We start from the raw sequence: 14883 nt of genomic DNA, 5'->3' as shown, positions 1-14883 counted from the left end.
CTTCCCGAAAAGTTAGTTTTTCTAAAACTTTTTCATAAATTTACATCAGACGTGGCTTAAATTGTATAGAAAATTGTGAAATTTCAGATAAAAAGAATGCCTAAGAAATATCCATTTGTTAATTACCCTACCGTTTAGAGAGTTGAAGGCTATAGATTCACAATGTTCCTTTGTCTTCTTATAAATAAGATTAAGAATTTCCACCAAAAAAGACACAAAAACAAAAAAGTTCAGATAACCTGTACTTTATTAATGAATAATAAAATTCTTTGCATTTCTCATCCAGAGAACATAGTGTGCACTTTAATAAATTAATTTCAAAGAAATAATAAAGTTAACATTATCAAGCTTTAAGGCCAGTTGTGTAATAAATTATCGTTCAAGCAATACAGAAATGGTATTATTAGCCATCAAAGCCATATAAAGTCTGTGACCAAGGCGACATAACTTAAGTGAACTGGATGCCCAACTGAAAAGCAGGAGTTTGACTTCAACTATACAATATGCATAGTCTGTAGGCAAACGAGGCCTTTATAGCTCCGTGAAGAAGAAGAAAATAATAGGAGGATTCTCAAGCAATATACCGACAGCAAAAATAGGCATGTTTTCTTTGGGAGGGGGAGGGCAACAATTGCAGTTTTTAAGGTTGTCCCATCTGTGTTTGGTGTTTTGCTTCATTGTTGCTTATGGATTTGGCCTGTTCTCATTTTTAACAAAGCTCAATCAATAGCTACAACTCAAATCTATGTCAATATTACATAAGCATAAACTACAATGTCACATTTCCAGGTCAATCTCAACAGAAACACACTGTGCTTTCATGATGACAATATATTTTATCATACCAGAACAACTTCTGCATGGTCTATAAAACACTTTAAAATCAGTCTACAAGTGTTAGCAGTTGTCATTTGTCAGAAGATAATACTCGCTATATTCTTTTATAGGATGTTAATATTCTAAGAAATGCACTTAACTCTCTGGGGATATAACAGAAAAAATGATGAATAAAAGGACACGAATAGCACAAACAATACATTTTAAGACTTCTGTGACAACATACAAAACAAATCAAAATGACTAACAAAAATGAAGATGGCTGACATAGTTTTTGTGCATAATTCTCATTTAAACACCAGTCAACCTATCTAAAAGAAAGAAAGGCAGCAATACAAACACTGTTTATTAAGACACTTTCAAGACACCAGTTTTTCAAAAATCTAACACTGAAAACATACAAGCCTCTACATCTCCTTAAAGATTAAATGTACCATAATATAAACGGTCCACTTTAGTCATTTTCGAGATAGTGACAATAAAACCCAGAATGGTTAAATATTCTAATTAGGACTGAGGTGAGTGAGGATGAAGTGCGTACCAACATCCTGGTGAAAAGAGTCCTTATATAAGCCACATATAATCTCAATCTAAGATCAGTCTTCATCAGAGAAGTCACAGAAAATATCAATGAGGTTTTTCTAGTTTGATCACAACGAATGGCCTTTAAATGTTGTAGTTTTGTCATAAAATAGTAAGTGGGTTATCCACATAAGTAGCAACAGAGGTTTTAACTTCTATCAAATTAGTTCAGATAATATTGATCATGTAGGCAGACTTTGTTCGTACCGTTTTGTTAAAAGTTTGGAGCAAACATTATTTTGACATGCAGATGGAGGTCTGAGTCACCAGGAAATGCATGAGCACTTTTGAATTACAGCTTAGACATGCAGCATCTCATGCTTGGCTGAGAAAGCCCACTAAAAAGTCTACCACAGTTCAATATTCAAAACAGCTGCATCCAACTTACTGGGCTACTATCCAAACCAAGTGGGAGAAATTCCAACACTTGTTTTAAGTCAGTGCTGATAGGACATTTCTTCCCATTAGGTCTGCTGCATTCAAATTTAGTTACAGTTTGCTGACAGATTAGACCAACAATCCAACCACATCAACATTAACAAACACTTCAGCAATTGTAGGAAATGAAGAAAACGAGATTTCTGTAGTCTGCACACATGCAACCCTGGTTCAACCTTTAAGTTTTTATACTTCAGCTGTTTTTCTCACACCAGGCCTCACCCTTTATTCCCTTTATTTATATTTCGTTTTTCAAACTGTCCATGTAGTGATATGTATGAAAGCATAGAGTAAGTAAAAGATGAAATTTTAAGTTGCCAAAGACAGACAGTGAACTAGCAGAGTGAGTGACTCTCTGCTTCTTCCAAGAAAAGTTCTTAGTCAGTCTCAGCTCTTTGTCATGTTGGCCTTTCTTAGAGTAGTAGTAGTTATTGTTAATGGTCACAACTGTCAGAGTGTAAAAGAGTTCGGCGGATGTGCATGTACATGTGATTGCTGGTTTCACCACGTGCGTAGAAGCTGACCAATGAGTTAGAGTGAAGTAGTTCTGGCTGTGAGACAGTTATTCAGCATTCTTCTTCCATTATCCTTTAATTTGTAAAGTGAAAAGTTAGACTCGAAACTGGGTTTGCTGCTGAGTCAGACTCAGCAAAAATGTAAAATTGTTGGACAGTAACCGTTTCTCACAATGCGCCCCATTATTTGATTGGCATCTACAGCTTTTCCAACAAGTCTGGATCTAGAAATAAAATTAGGATTCCTTCCAAGATTCCTCTTCAAATTAAGCATCTTTTTCTTTAATTTATGATAGTAAATATGAAAAACTTGGTCATTTTTGTATAAAAACAAAATATTGTTTTTCCAGTAAAGTTATTTTCATTTTTGTGTATTGATTGTATATTTTGTCTTACATGAGTATGGCCACTTGCATACATACGTGTACATTCATTTACTGTATAGGCTGTAGTAATTTTAGTACCCTATGAAAAGTGTGTATGCAACTGGGAATAAAAGTGTTAGACAAAATATCAAAACATTGTTCATATAGAAAGGATTTATTTGTAAAACTTGCAACATAATCTGTTTACTGCCCTGTAAAAATATTTTAAAAAGTGGCTTCACCCACAGTGGTGTTTACATACAGTATGGAAATGTGTGTCTGTCAGTAAGTGTGGTTATGCCAGCTGTATGTGTGAGGACTGACTGAGAAACTCTGACTTTCCTTTTGGGTGAGGTGCAGCCTCCTCCACAGTCTTTAAAAGGTCTGAGGTGCTGCTTCCAGGTCCCTGTGACAGGAAGTCGAAATGTTCCTCTGATGTTTGTAATTTGCACTCTCTAATAAAGAGTTTTGTATCATCCCAGTTGTTAAGATCATCATGGGCAGTGCTGCGTTCGCTACCATTGCTGCTGCTGCTGTTGTTGAGTGCAGAGGAGAGACCAGGGGCACGGTTGGTCAAAGGTTGACTGAGGTTCTGCACAGAGATCGACTTCCCAAGACCACCTTCCCAGTCTGAAGCCATCCCATCTGGGCTCGAAGAGAGAAGCAGCAAGGGCTTCACCTCAAGGCTCATGTGCCTCCTCCAGACCCCCTCAGCTTTCAAGCCAGGCTTCTCCCGCAGCTGAACCGTTCCCTGGCCAAAGGCTGCCTCGTTGTCACCTTCTTGGTCAGAATCCACACCGCATCCTACAACAACAGAAGGGCCAGAGCTTTCCTCGTCCACTGCCACTCCATCTGTCAGATCATCTGAGATCGGGTCAGCAGGGCATCGGAGGTGAGAGGGATGTACCATAGGGGGGAGTTGAAGAGTGAAATTCCCCGTCGAGGAAGGTGGGGGCGGCAGATCAGGGAAGTGTGCTTTTTTCGGGGTACCATTGGTGGTGACCAAAGTTGGATAAGGGCTATCAGGGGGCAGCAGAGGTGATGGGGAGAGCGAGGCTGTGGATGGTGGATAGGATGGAGGGGCTGAGTCCGGAGGAGCATCATCATCAGCTGGTGCCAGTATGAGCCGCAAGCCTCTCGGGTTGGGATTGAGAGAACGACGCATGCCGCCACTGTTGTGTCCTCCGCTTCCAACAGGCTCACCTCCCTGATGGGAGGGAAGATCCCTGCCAATGATTGAGGTCGGGTAGTCCGAGTTATGATGCTGGTTCTCCAGCTCAAACAGGGGGAGGGAGGAGAGGGTGAGTGCTGAGGGGCCTTTCTGTAGGACTTGGCGGTAAATATCCAGCAAAGAGTCCAGCTTTGATTCAATGGAAGTTACCTAGGCACAAAAGAAAAAAGAATAAGAACCAAGGCTGAAAGAGCTGAATACTATTCTGTAAATTTTCTGGGGGTTTCCAATACAGATAAATTGATACTGTTAAAAGCAAAATTTCACAGGTATTGGTCAAGAGCCCAAACAAATCACCAACAATGTGAGGTAATAAAAGTTTATGAATGCATTTTACATGCATTCTGTGTTCCTTATTTTTTTTTCTTAAACCCACCTGCCTCTCCACCTTACACACACGTCCAAGCATGCTCATGCCCTCTAGGGAGTCTCCATCTGGGTGCAGTTTGTCCCTCATTTTTTTATCCACAGGAATCTGGCCTTTTCCCAAGATCTGATCCACCCTGAGATACACACATACATTAGGATTATTATACTAGAAAATAATGACGTTGTAATATAAGAAGGCATCCCTGCTGTATTTCAGGTTATCTGCAGTCAGACAACAAACCTAAAGCAACGGAAGGCTAAGGTTAGGGTTAGTAAAAAAAAACCCACACATGGCTTGAGTGAATCAGTGCTATAGTATAAAAACAACTATGGAAAAAAAGGAGGAAAATCTATGGGAAACTCAATTTTAGGATCGGATGTAATACATTTTGTAGCAGTTTGTTTGTGTTTGCATTTTTTATTTATTTTTATTGAATATAAAGCATATTTAATAAAAAAAAAAGCTCTGAGTGAGCTGCTTCTTGCAGTGCTTGATTTAAATTATTGTCAGATTATGTCAGAGTATTCATTCAATGGCTGTCTTTGTTCTCTGACAGTTAATTATGTTCAGTTAGTGAAGTTAATTTCCATACTTTGAGTTCCAAAGTAATGCACAGGTGCCTGTTTTCACTCAGGAAAAAATAAAAAGCACATCCAAACCGCACACAACTGCATACAAATCAGCAGCATTCACATACAATAATGTTTCTACTCTCTGATGAAAGGAGAAAGAATGAGATCTAATGTGATGTCAGACAGCTGTGTTTGGGTTTGTTTGCATTTACTTCAAATATTTATGTGTCAGACACGGTTAATAAAAACCTTACCATGTGGATGGAGTTTAACATATTAAAATCATCAAGTTTTGGGTTAAAATAAGGAATTGAATTGTACTGGAATTTAATTTGCCTTTCAGTTATTGTCAAAACCTTCTGGTATTAAGTACATGTTCTACTGTAAACTCCAACCATCTGGTTCTGCGGGAAGGTTAATACATTTCAGATATTTTATATCTGCTCGCAGTAACCTGATTGCCACTGCTATAGCACTTATTAGCAGCTATGGCTGCATGTGGCAGGATTTTAAAGTCTAAAATTAAATTAAGTGAAATAGAATAACCCTGAGCCAGAAAGCTTCTTCATGTGGTTGCTGTAATAATAGTGTAGTGCAGGAGAGGACATATTCCTTGGCTGGGTGCGACCAGAGTCTGCTGCACTGGCCAGTCTGGAGATAGGAAAAAAACTGGATCAGGCACTTCTCTCTGACTTAACACCATGAAGCTTTAAGCACAGGTACATAAATGAACAGATACACACAGAGGTGAAGGATGGCATTTTCAAATGAATGATTTTTTGTTTATGAGGCCGCCTAATGCCGACTGAAACACAGGTCGACTGGCAAAAAATAGTATTTCTCTACAAGGTGATTCCTAAAATGCTTTTAGTCAAAAACATGGCATGTTTCAGCATGCTGTGCAGTGTGTCCTGCAATTAAGGAAACTGGACAGATAGAGGACAAAAGAAGAAGCGGTAGGCCTAAAACCATATCTACTGCAGAAGAACAACATTTAAATGTCTATCATTAACAAATAGGAAAAAAAACTGTACAAAGACCTGACACAGAACTCAAGATTTGCATCGAGCCCTTCAGTTAATCCAGCTATTGTTTGATGTTGCCTCATCAAAACCTATCTCAGTAGAAGGGTGGTAGTCAATAAGCCATTGCTAAGGAAGGGAAAAAGGGAGAAAGCAAGAACTGGTGTTATTGAGTGATGAATCCAAATGAGAAAAGTTTGATTCAAATTGTCAGCGGTCTATACTGAGGAGGTCAGGAGAGAAGAAAACACTGACTGTACACCTATTTATAAATAACGTGGTGGAGGCTCTGTCTTGATTTGGGGCTGCATTTCAGTCACTGGTGTTGGGGATCTTATCAAAACTAAATTACAAATGCAGATGAGTACCATCAGATTTTAATCCACTGTGCAATACCATGCGGAAAGCAATGGCTCAATTCATCAGCTTGACGATGATCCCAAACACACTGCTAATGCAGTCAAAGTATACCTGAAAAGAAAACCACGCACCATCATAGACTGTAGGATCATCTGGACAGAGAATAGAACTAAAGGCAGCCAACATCCAAAGAAGAGATTTGTAATGTCCTTCAAGAACCTGGAAAACTATTCCTGAAGACTGCTTTAAGAAAATACTAGAAAGTTCACCTAGAAGACTCTGTGCTGAAGAATAACAGTGGTCATAGTAATGTGTGGCATGAAGCTATGTGTATGCCATTTTGACAGACTTTTCACCTAGAAGGCCTGTGTTTTCTATGTGTCCACTTATTAAGTCAGTGAAATGATTACTGCACCAAGATTGCTTCAAGTATTAAGATAAGTTATATTTGTACATTTGGCTGAATTAGTTCAAATACATCTAAGCATATGCAAATTCAAACTGGCTGGCAAAGTTAGTAGGGAAGCGTTTGGCAGAAGGATCAGAAAAGGGGGTGAGTCTAACCCCGGTGTCGACCGTTTCCTGCTGGTCTGGCTGTAATATAAATGCAGGGAGGGAGAGGAAAAGGTCTTTCCACGGCTGCGTAAAGGCCTTGGAGGAGGACCCACTACAGAGTCTAGTCTGGGAGAGAGAGGGAACACACATCTACACATATGTATTTAGTTTGGAAAAGAAATATGTACTTAAAAGAATGTTAAAGTTTAAAGTTAATTTATAATGATTTTCTGTGACGTGCTATATAACCTATAGCGTTAGCTCGAATTGCAGCAAAATCAACACATAGCAGCTCAGGTTATTGATACATCTATAAATTCCTTGATTTTGAAAGCAGGAACACAGAAATCTGTCAATATCAATCAATGTGCATGCCGTTTCCTGACCTGGTCTGAAGGCTCTTGATGCGACAGAGCATATCCAGGTGACCTGCAGAGTACTGCTCAATCACGTCCTTCACATCATACGGACGCAGCGTCTCCTTAAACTTCTTCTTTGCTACGTGGAACTTCATGATCCTATACATGCAAAAGACAAATACACACACAGTGATTGCTGGGAGTCAATTTAAGTGAAATCTAGGGTGTAATTACTAAACACCACCATTAGGTGGCAGCAGTAAGTTTGAGAAAACCTACAGAGAGGTTCTTGTGCTTCACTGTTGATCTTTTCTTTTTGGAGTGTAACAAAGATAACACAAAATTTCAAATACTTTCTGAAGTATCTGATGGAAAACCAGTGCGTAATGGCGAATTTGTGAAACCTGAGTGTAATTTTCTTTCTCCTTTTATTTGGTGAACAGAGCCGCTGCTGAGTAATAATATTGATCCAGGTAAGGAGATCTATGCCTCTTGGTTCATTTAGAGTCCCCAGTGGTTTCTGGTAGTTTCCCACTGCCTATTTTTCTCACTGCCTAAATGGAAGCAGCAGTGACAGATGACCCTGTGTAATAACAGCCCTGACAGAGGAGGGGGTCTCCAGCCCTCAACCCGACACCCTGGGAAAACCCTGGGATCTGGCTGCCCATGGAGAATGGCCTGCTGAGTGTGCAGACCAGCCAGGGTTAGGTGGCAGCAGCATAGCTCGTAGATGGGAGTTTATCTGTGCAACTGTATGTAGATCTAGAAAGAGATGATGATGGTGATAGAGGGGTTTAATAAGCTTCATTATACAAAAGGATGATATAAAGTCTTTGCATGTAAACCCCTAAACTTGACAATAATCCAGATCAGATAAAAGAATGATTGAGTGGATACTGTTACTGAACTATCAAAAGGTTGACAGAATGATTTCATTCGCTTAAAGAGTGGATTACAAAAAGATTCCACTCAAACTGTTACATAACTGACTACTCTCCATTAGGCCACAATGATAAAATCTGGTAAATGAAAAATCTGACATAGAAAGAATACAATTGAGTTTAAGATCAATTGTAAGATACCTCAGAAATGCATAAACAAACTTATAGCAAATGCCTGGAGAAACAAATGTGAGGTTCTAAAGGGGTTGTAAGTATACTTACAACCCCTTTAACCATTTATATTAAGTGCATGTGCTTATTTTTCCATAATTCTATATAAAGATGACAACTGAACAGAAGGAAAACAAACAAAAAAAAAAGCATGGAACAAAATGCAGGGATACTAGCAGTGGCAACAACTATTTGAAGATGGAAAACTGAAAATCATAATTTGGCTTTTTATCTTGTATCAATAATTCAGAGCTTTTATTAAGGGCATGCCAGGGGTTTCAGGTTTTCACACATGATTCATTGTCTTTTTATTACTGAACTATTATTGAACCCCTGCCTTAAAAAGCTGATAAATGTAAATTGTTTTAATGGTTTTTAAATGCTGAATTTATCCAGTTTTTACCTCGTCAACAATCTGTCTCTTTATTATATGGAAACAATCGAATTCATGATCTATAAAATTGAGGCAGCAAAATTTTAATTCTTAGTAAACCATAGAAAATATAGAAACTACAGCTAAGTAGGCCATTTAAAAAATACTTCATTCATATATGAAATTAGACATTTGCACAATGAAAAAAGGTGAGAAGAAGCGGTGGAGTGAGAGAGTCATCTGGTGCTAGTAGGATAAACACTTGTTCACAGGGTGCCGGTGCCAGTGAAAGAGAGCAGGCTCAGCTAGAACACATCTACACACTATATTCATGCACTATAGCAGTCATAAATACGGGTCAGTGCTGTCACATTACCAGTTGATTGGGAAGAAACTCTTGACTTTAGAGAGCACAGGAGAGGTAAAACTACTAAGATAAAAAATAAATATGTGATCAATAGCAGTATTATTAGTTCCAACATGCAGGACATATATGTAAAAGTAGACAATAAATCTACTCAACAATTTAGTTGGATTGCTGATAAAGGGTAATCTCAAACTTCATTTCAATAAACCATTATCTTTTATAACCAATTATAAATAATGGGTTTTATTATTAGCACAAACACTTTAGTTAGTCTGATTAAAAGGACTAATTTAGCATTTTGGAAAATATTCTCACTTGCATAATTGTTAAAATTAGTACAATTTAGCATTTAGCAAAGAAAAATACTAATAACATCATCCTCTTTAATTTTAGTTATTATTACCGTTACAGTTTCAGCACCAGCAGCTTGTTACACACCAAGTGTAGACTTTGGAAACCTGGTGCTTCTGTGCAAGAAACTGCAGGAACATTTTCTGGCATGTCTTGCTTCAGAAGCCAAAAAGAGCTCATTTGCCACTTTTTCATCAACAGCAAAAAAAAAAAAAAAAAAAAAAAATACAGCTTAAGTAAGGGTCAGCCAAATAGCATCACCAAATCCCTACTAATTGATTTTCCCTGAAATTGCTTAACATTCGATTTGAACTTGATTTTTTCCTATGCCTGCTTCTGAGAACTACTGGTATAATATTCTGAAGTCTACTAATTAGTTGACTGTTGGTCTGCTGGCGGGTCTTTGAAGTGCATGTGGTAGTATATAAAGAGTTTCAGCGTTCTGCTCTATTCGTAGTTTAATCAAATATTTCTGTTAGGTTTAGACTTTCTGATTTATTTTCTAGTGCTTCAGAATTATTTGGCACAGGGTTAGATCTTTGCATGTTGTCCTTGTACCTGTACTGCTTCTCTCCAGCTACCCCAGCGTCCCTCAGCTTCTCTGCTGGTTAAGTTAACTGGCAATTATAAATTGCATTTTCTCTTCACTTATATTTAACTTCCTATTTTTCACCTGGTTTTCTGTTCCCCACCTGCAGAGGTTCTGCAACCAACCAAAGACTCTACGCCCCACAGTTTAAGAACCACTGGTATAATATATTGCAGCCTGTAATTTAGCTAGCTATTTGTCTGTTGGCTGCTCTTTAAAGTGCATATATTAGACTAATCAGAGTTTCATGGTTTTGTTGAATTGGTTCAGACCGTTCTCATCCCCAAGGCCTCAATTAAAGCTGTTTTGTTAAAAGCTTACGTGGCTTATTAAGTCAGAAGGTGTCCTTTTGGTGGGTTGTGCTCTTATGGCATTAGTGAGATGGGGCTGTCACTCCCAACTCATCAGCAGGTTTGCCAGGAGCATATTTTAAACCAAACCCCAATCTTTTACTGAATTTAGTTTTCAGTGCCTAAGCCTAACCAACAGATGACAGTGAAAGTAACATGTAAAAAAAAGCTAAAGAGAAAAGCACAAAGGTCCCAAAAGGAAATCTGTGAGATCCTCTTTCCTTACAAACATGCAGCTGTCACTGCCTCCTAATCCTGACTTTGTAAGGACCATTATCTATGGTGACACTGACACAGCTGATTCTAACGCACTAAGACTCATGTATACTGCAGAGTCACAAAGACATCTCAAAAAATGGAATTATATTATACCCAGGGATCCAAATGTGCGACGTGCAACATCACTGCAATCTCCTACCCCTAACAAAATGATGTTTCCATTATTGCTGCTTTGAACTAGAGCTTAGAAATAGTTGTAGTTTCAGGGTTAAGAGTATATGATAGAAGATAAAGGTAGCCCACCTGACACCACAGATGGTTTGTGCACTGCTTTTAAAAAAGGCCTAAATTTGAAATTGTAATTTTGTTGCCATTTTTTAACTAGACAGCAAGACAACAAGTGGGTGGAGCTCGGGAGTTATCATCTTCACATTTACCAAAATATGTGATTTATTTTATCAATCTTGCCATCCAGTTCTCTAAAAAGCAATTATATATCTAAAGTGTTAAACAACAAATGAAAACAAAAGCTGTGAAAAGTGAGACGTGACTGAGTTTTGGCACCTAATGTGAGTGAAGAGGATAATGGATAAAAGCACGATTTTGGAAAGCTAACTGCAGAAGTGACCTCCCTATCTGTCTTATTTTCGTAATAGTACTCCCTATTTTCGACATTGTAAGAAAATTCAATAAAATCTTCTTGAGTGTGACTGCATATTAGCATCTGAATGTGTTTTTGCTGGTTCTTTCTTCTTCAAAAAAGAATTGCTTGCCCAAAGTCTTCAAGCAGTTTGGTGATTTGGGGTTGATTTTGATTACCTCATAAAGCACTCATAAAGTTTATTTGGAGCAGGACCTCACCTGACAGCTCTGATGACAGCCTTGAGAGGTGCTGATAGATCCTCCACAGTAACATCGCAGTGGCACCCTCGCTCATCAAAGGATTCCTCTGTGGTCATGCCTGTGTCCACTGAAAGAAACAGAGTGTTGAGTCATCAATAAATGTTGCTCTGCTGAAAGCATCTGCAGTCTTGAAACTCAAAAACCTTTTGCAACTTTCTGCAAGCTGGAAGAGAAAAGAGTCTGTGAGAATGTTTCCGAATGATACTATTTTGACTTTTAGGAGGTGAAAATCTATATTGTGTTTGGGATATTTAAGACAGGAACAAAGAAACTGACATATTTTTGCCACCTCCGCGATATAAGATGGAAGAGGAGGGTGTATATCCTTGATACTACCGATAACAATTAGAGTGGGAGATGTGGACCTGAAGAGGACTAAATAAGCATTATAAAATCATCAATTTCAAAATTCTATGGAACCTCAAGTTATAGCATTCACAAGATTTTCAGAAAACTTGACCTCTGAACTTAATCTAAAGGTCAAGGTCACTGAGATTCGAACTTGTCCAAAATTTTTAACAGATACACCTGTGGTATAAATTTGAAGCTGCTATGCTGCTTTGTTCTCGAGCTATCACATTCACAAACTTGGGTGTGGGTGGATGAGAAACCCTGGCTTGTAATTCAGTCAGGTTGTGGTCAGGACTCTGTGCAGGCCAGCCAAGTTCTTCCACACCAAACTCGCTCATCCATGTCTTTATGGACTTTGCTTTGCTCTGCTTGTTAGAACAGGATGCGACCATCATAAATGGTTACCACAAAGTTGGCAACATAAAATTGGCAAAAAATGACAACAAATTAAACTGGACATAGCAATAACAAATAATCAGCTATATTAACAATGAATTGTAATGTATGGATTTCCTTAACCAAATTTTTACCAAACTATAATTAACCACAGGGCAAAATGTTTGTTTGAGGAAATGAACAACCTTGGCACAGGAACGATGGCATAGAAACTTGGAAGAATGGATTCCACTAAATCTCTTCTAATCATATAAGTCTGAGTGCAAATGTCACACAGTCAGTTAAAAGACTGAACCTGAAAGGAGGCAGGGCAGTGATCCAAAACATATCTCGAACTACTTCACAAATTTAGGGGTAAGATAACTGGGTTTTCAAACGTGCTACAATACTGTTGAATTTATTTTACTTAACTTTTTTGGGTTATATTTAAGGTAATGTCTTGAAAGGTGTAACTCCACAGGGCATTTTACATATACTCCCATATTTCTTCCATATTTCTCTGAAAGTGTCATTTGTCAGATATTGGTTTGGTTGGTTACAGTAACATTACAAGCTCACCATCTGGGACAGCTGTACGAGGCTGGCTCTTCAACCTCAGAGACGGCCTAAACCGGGTCCGATCATTGAAGCTCCAGCTCTTCTGCACTTTGGCAGGGCTGCCGCCCATCAGTTCTGTGCTGCCCACCATCTCGTTGCCAGGGGAACAGCGTTGGCGGTCATTCATGGACGTCTGCCGACTCTTCATACTCTGACCACGAGGGCTCGCCATGCGGACCCGTTCCTTAAAGCTCAACTTCTGACTGCATGGAGGGAGAGAAGACAAGAGAGAGAGAAAATAGCAGAGGAGCAGAGAAGATGACAGCGGATATGGTGAGAAACATTCATATCAGTAGAAAGGAAAGAGGTAATATAGTAGGAAAGTAGGAAAGATGTGCGAGACAAAAGACACGGGGGGGGGGTAGGAGGGACAGAAAGAATGATCAGATATAGAGAGGAAAAAGTGAAGAATGTGAGTTAAGGATTGAAGTGACAAAGAAAGAGCTTATGTGTGACACAGATTGGGGTTCAGAGAGAGACACTAGGAGAGAGACAAAAAGGGGATGCTGTCAACACCTATTTCCCCTCAGAGAGTGAGAAGAGTTCAGAGCTCAGACAAAGGGCACTGTTCTGTCTTTTCCTTTAGACCAAACATCATCCATCCAACTGACATGCCCAAAACACCAGAACAGTGCCAGACTGCCTACCAAGCCACCAAAAACAAACCCTCAGTGATCCTGAGGTGTTGTAATCGTCATTCGCAGCTGAAGCATAGTAACATTACCGTCATCACCACGGTCATTTTTAATCGACATTAAACAAATGACACCATTATTGAGAAAAAGCCTCTAAAATTTCTAGATGGTGCTTGATCTTTTATGTTTTTGGACAAAATCTTAATTTAGATTTTATTTTCTTTACTTGCAAAAAGAACAAGATTTTTCCAAGACGAATGTTGTTGCCAAATCGCTTCCAGCATGGTAATTAATAGTCACAGGTAAGTCTACTAAAACCCGTATCAAAAGGTTAATCATTAATGAGGTTTTTTGAAGCATATAACTGTTTAATGTAGTTATTTATGATCACATTTTCACTTTTATTTCTATTAAATCAAACAAACTTGGTCTTCCTCTATCACCCCAATTTTTGTCAGGCTAAATAAATACCTAATGATATCACAAACATTTAAAAATGACAAACAAAAATGAAATTCATGACATAATGTTCACATCTTTGGAAACCTTTAAGGGGCTGCTGGGTATGCAGAAAGTTCAAAATCAATGAGATGCACTGCAGCAAACTATTACTGTATGCTTCTTGGGCAAATTGATCAGCATGCAATGCAGCCGATCGATGAGAGAGATGCAAAGCTCCAGCACAATTTCCATGCCAAAAAAAATCATCTTTTTGTTCAGACCACAGTATCTCACCTGAGATTCAGTGATCAATTTACCAATTTATCTACTATTGTTTCTTGAAACTTACAGACCTGTGCAATATTACCATTCCTTTCTCTTACTTGTGTAGCAACACAATTCAGTGCTGCAATGCACAAGCTAAAACTATAAATTATCACTGAGCAATACAGTAACGATGTGATATTATACACGTACTGTTATTAATAAACAGAAATAAAAATCCAATATTGTGGACTGAGACAAATAGTTGGAGAGAAATAGATCTTTTTGTGTTATCATAGTTTCCATCATTGATTGGCATAATGATTTAAATGGGAGGTACAGCAGTAATGTAACAGTGACGTTAACAGTAAATATAGAAGAGCTACATATATGCTGTTGAGAGATAATTTAGGATAACAAGCCCAGATCCATGATTTCCTTATTTTATTAAAGTGTCTCCCTGAGAAACTAGTATAAATATCCATAATTTGCAATTAAATGAAATCAAATTAGGAAAGAGTCGTGACAAGCAGCATGCCATAATGTCAGTTTATTGAATCCTTTTAAGAACAAAAGGGGTTTCAACATGCAATTTGTTTACTGCTGCAATTTTTTTCCTTAATCATATTAAGGAAAAAAAAAATTGGTATTGCTTTTGAAAATAGTACCTTGTAAAACAAAGTCTACTTCTGCAATGACTTTAGGTGGAATTCCCTTTAATTTTTAATG

The 14883-nt window shown here is 38.3% G+C and overlaps 1 protein-coding gene across 4 annotated transcripts in view; it reads right to left on the bottom strand.

The window, feature by feature from the left end:
- Window positions 1-229: 229 nt before the first annotated feature.
- Window positions 230-14883, bottom strand: part of kcnq5a (potassium voltage-gated channel, KQT-like subfamily, member 5a) — a 126141-nt gene continuing 111487 nt past the window's right edge. For 2 of the 4 annotated variants that reach the window (XM_085477156.1, XM_085477153.1), the window contains 6 exons: window positions 12776-13017; window positions 11429-11537; window positions 7234-7365; window positions 6857-6973; window positions 4345-4471; window positions 230-4118 (listed from right to left, as the gene is read on the bottom strand). In XM_085477156.1, coding sequence (XP_085333282.1) covers window positions 3033-4118; window positions 4345-4471; window positions 6857-6973; window positions 7234-7365; window positions 11429-11537; window positions 12776-13017 — 1813 coding nt within the window. In that variant the 3' untranslated portion in view covers window positions 230-3032. The remainder of the gene's footprint in view (window positions 4119-4344; window positions 4472-6856; window positions 6974-7233; window positions 7366-11428; window positions 11538-12775; window positions 13018-14883) is intronic. The other 2 variants (XM_085477154.1, XM_085477155.1) reach the window with 1 other exon arrangement.

The sequence above is a fragment of the Copadichromis virginalis genome, linkage group LG13 (assembly GCF_057382275.1).
Source record: "Copadichromis virginalis isolate Kocher_CV1m ecotype Utaka linkage group LG13, C_Virginalis_male_GT1.1, whole genome shotgun sequence".
NCBI classification, from domain to species: domain Eukaryota; kingdom Metazoa; phylum Chordata; class Actinopteri; order Cichliformes; family Cichlidae; genus Copadichromis; species Copadichromis virginalis.
The sequence above is the reverse complement of the archived record's forward strand: the minus strand, read 5'-3'. Positions and strand labels throughout refer to the sequence as shown.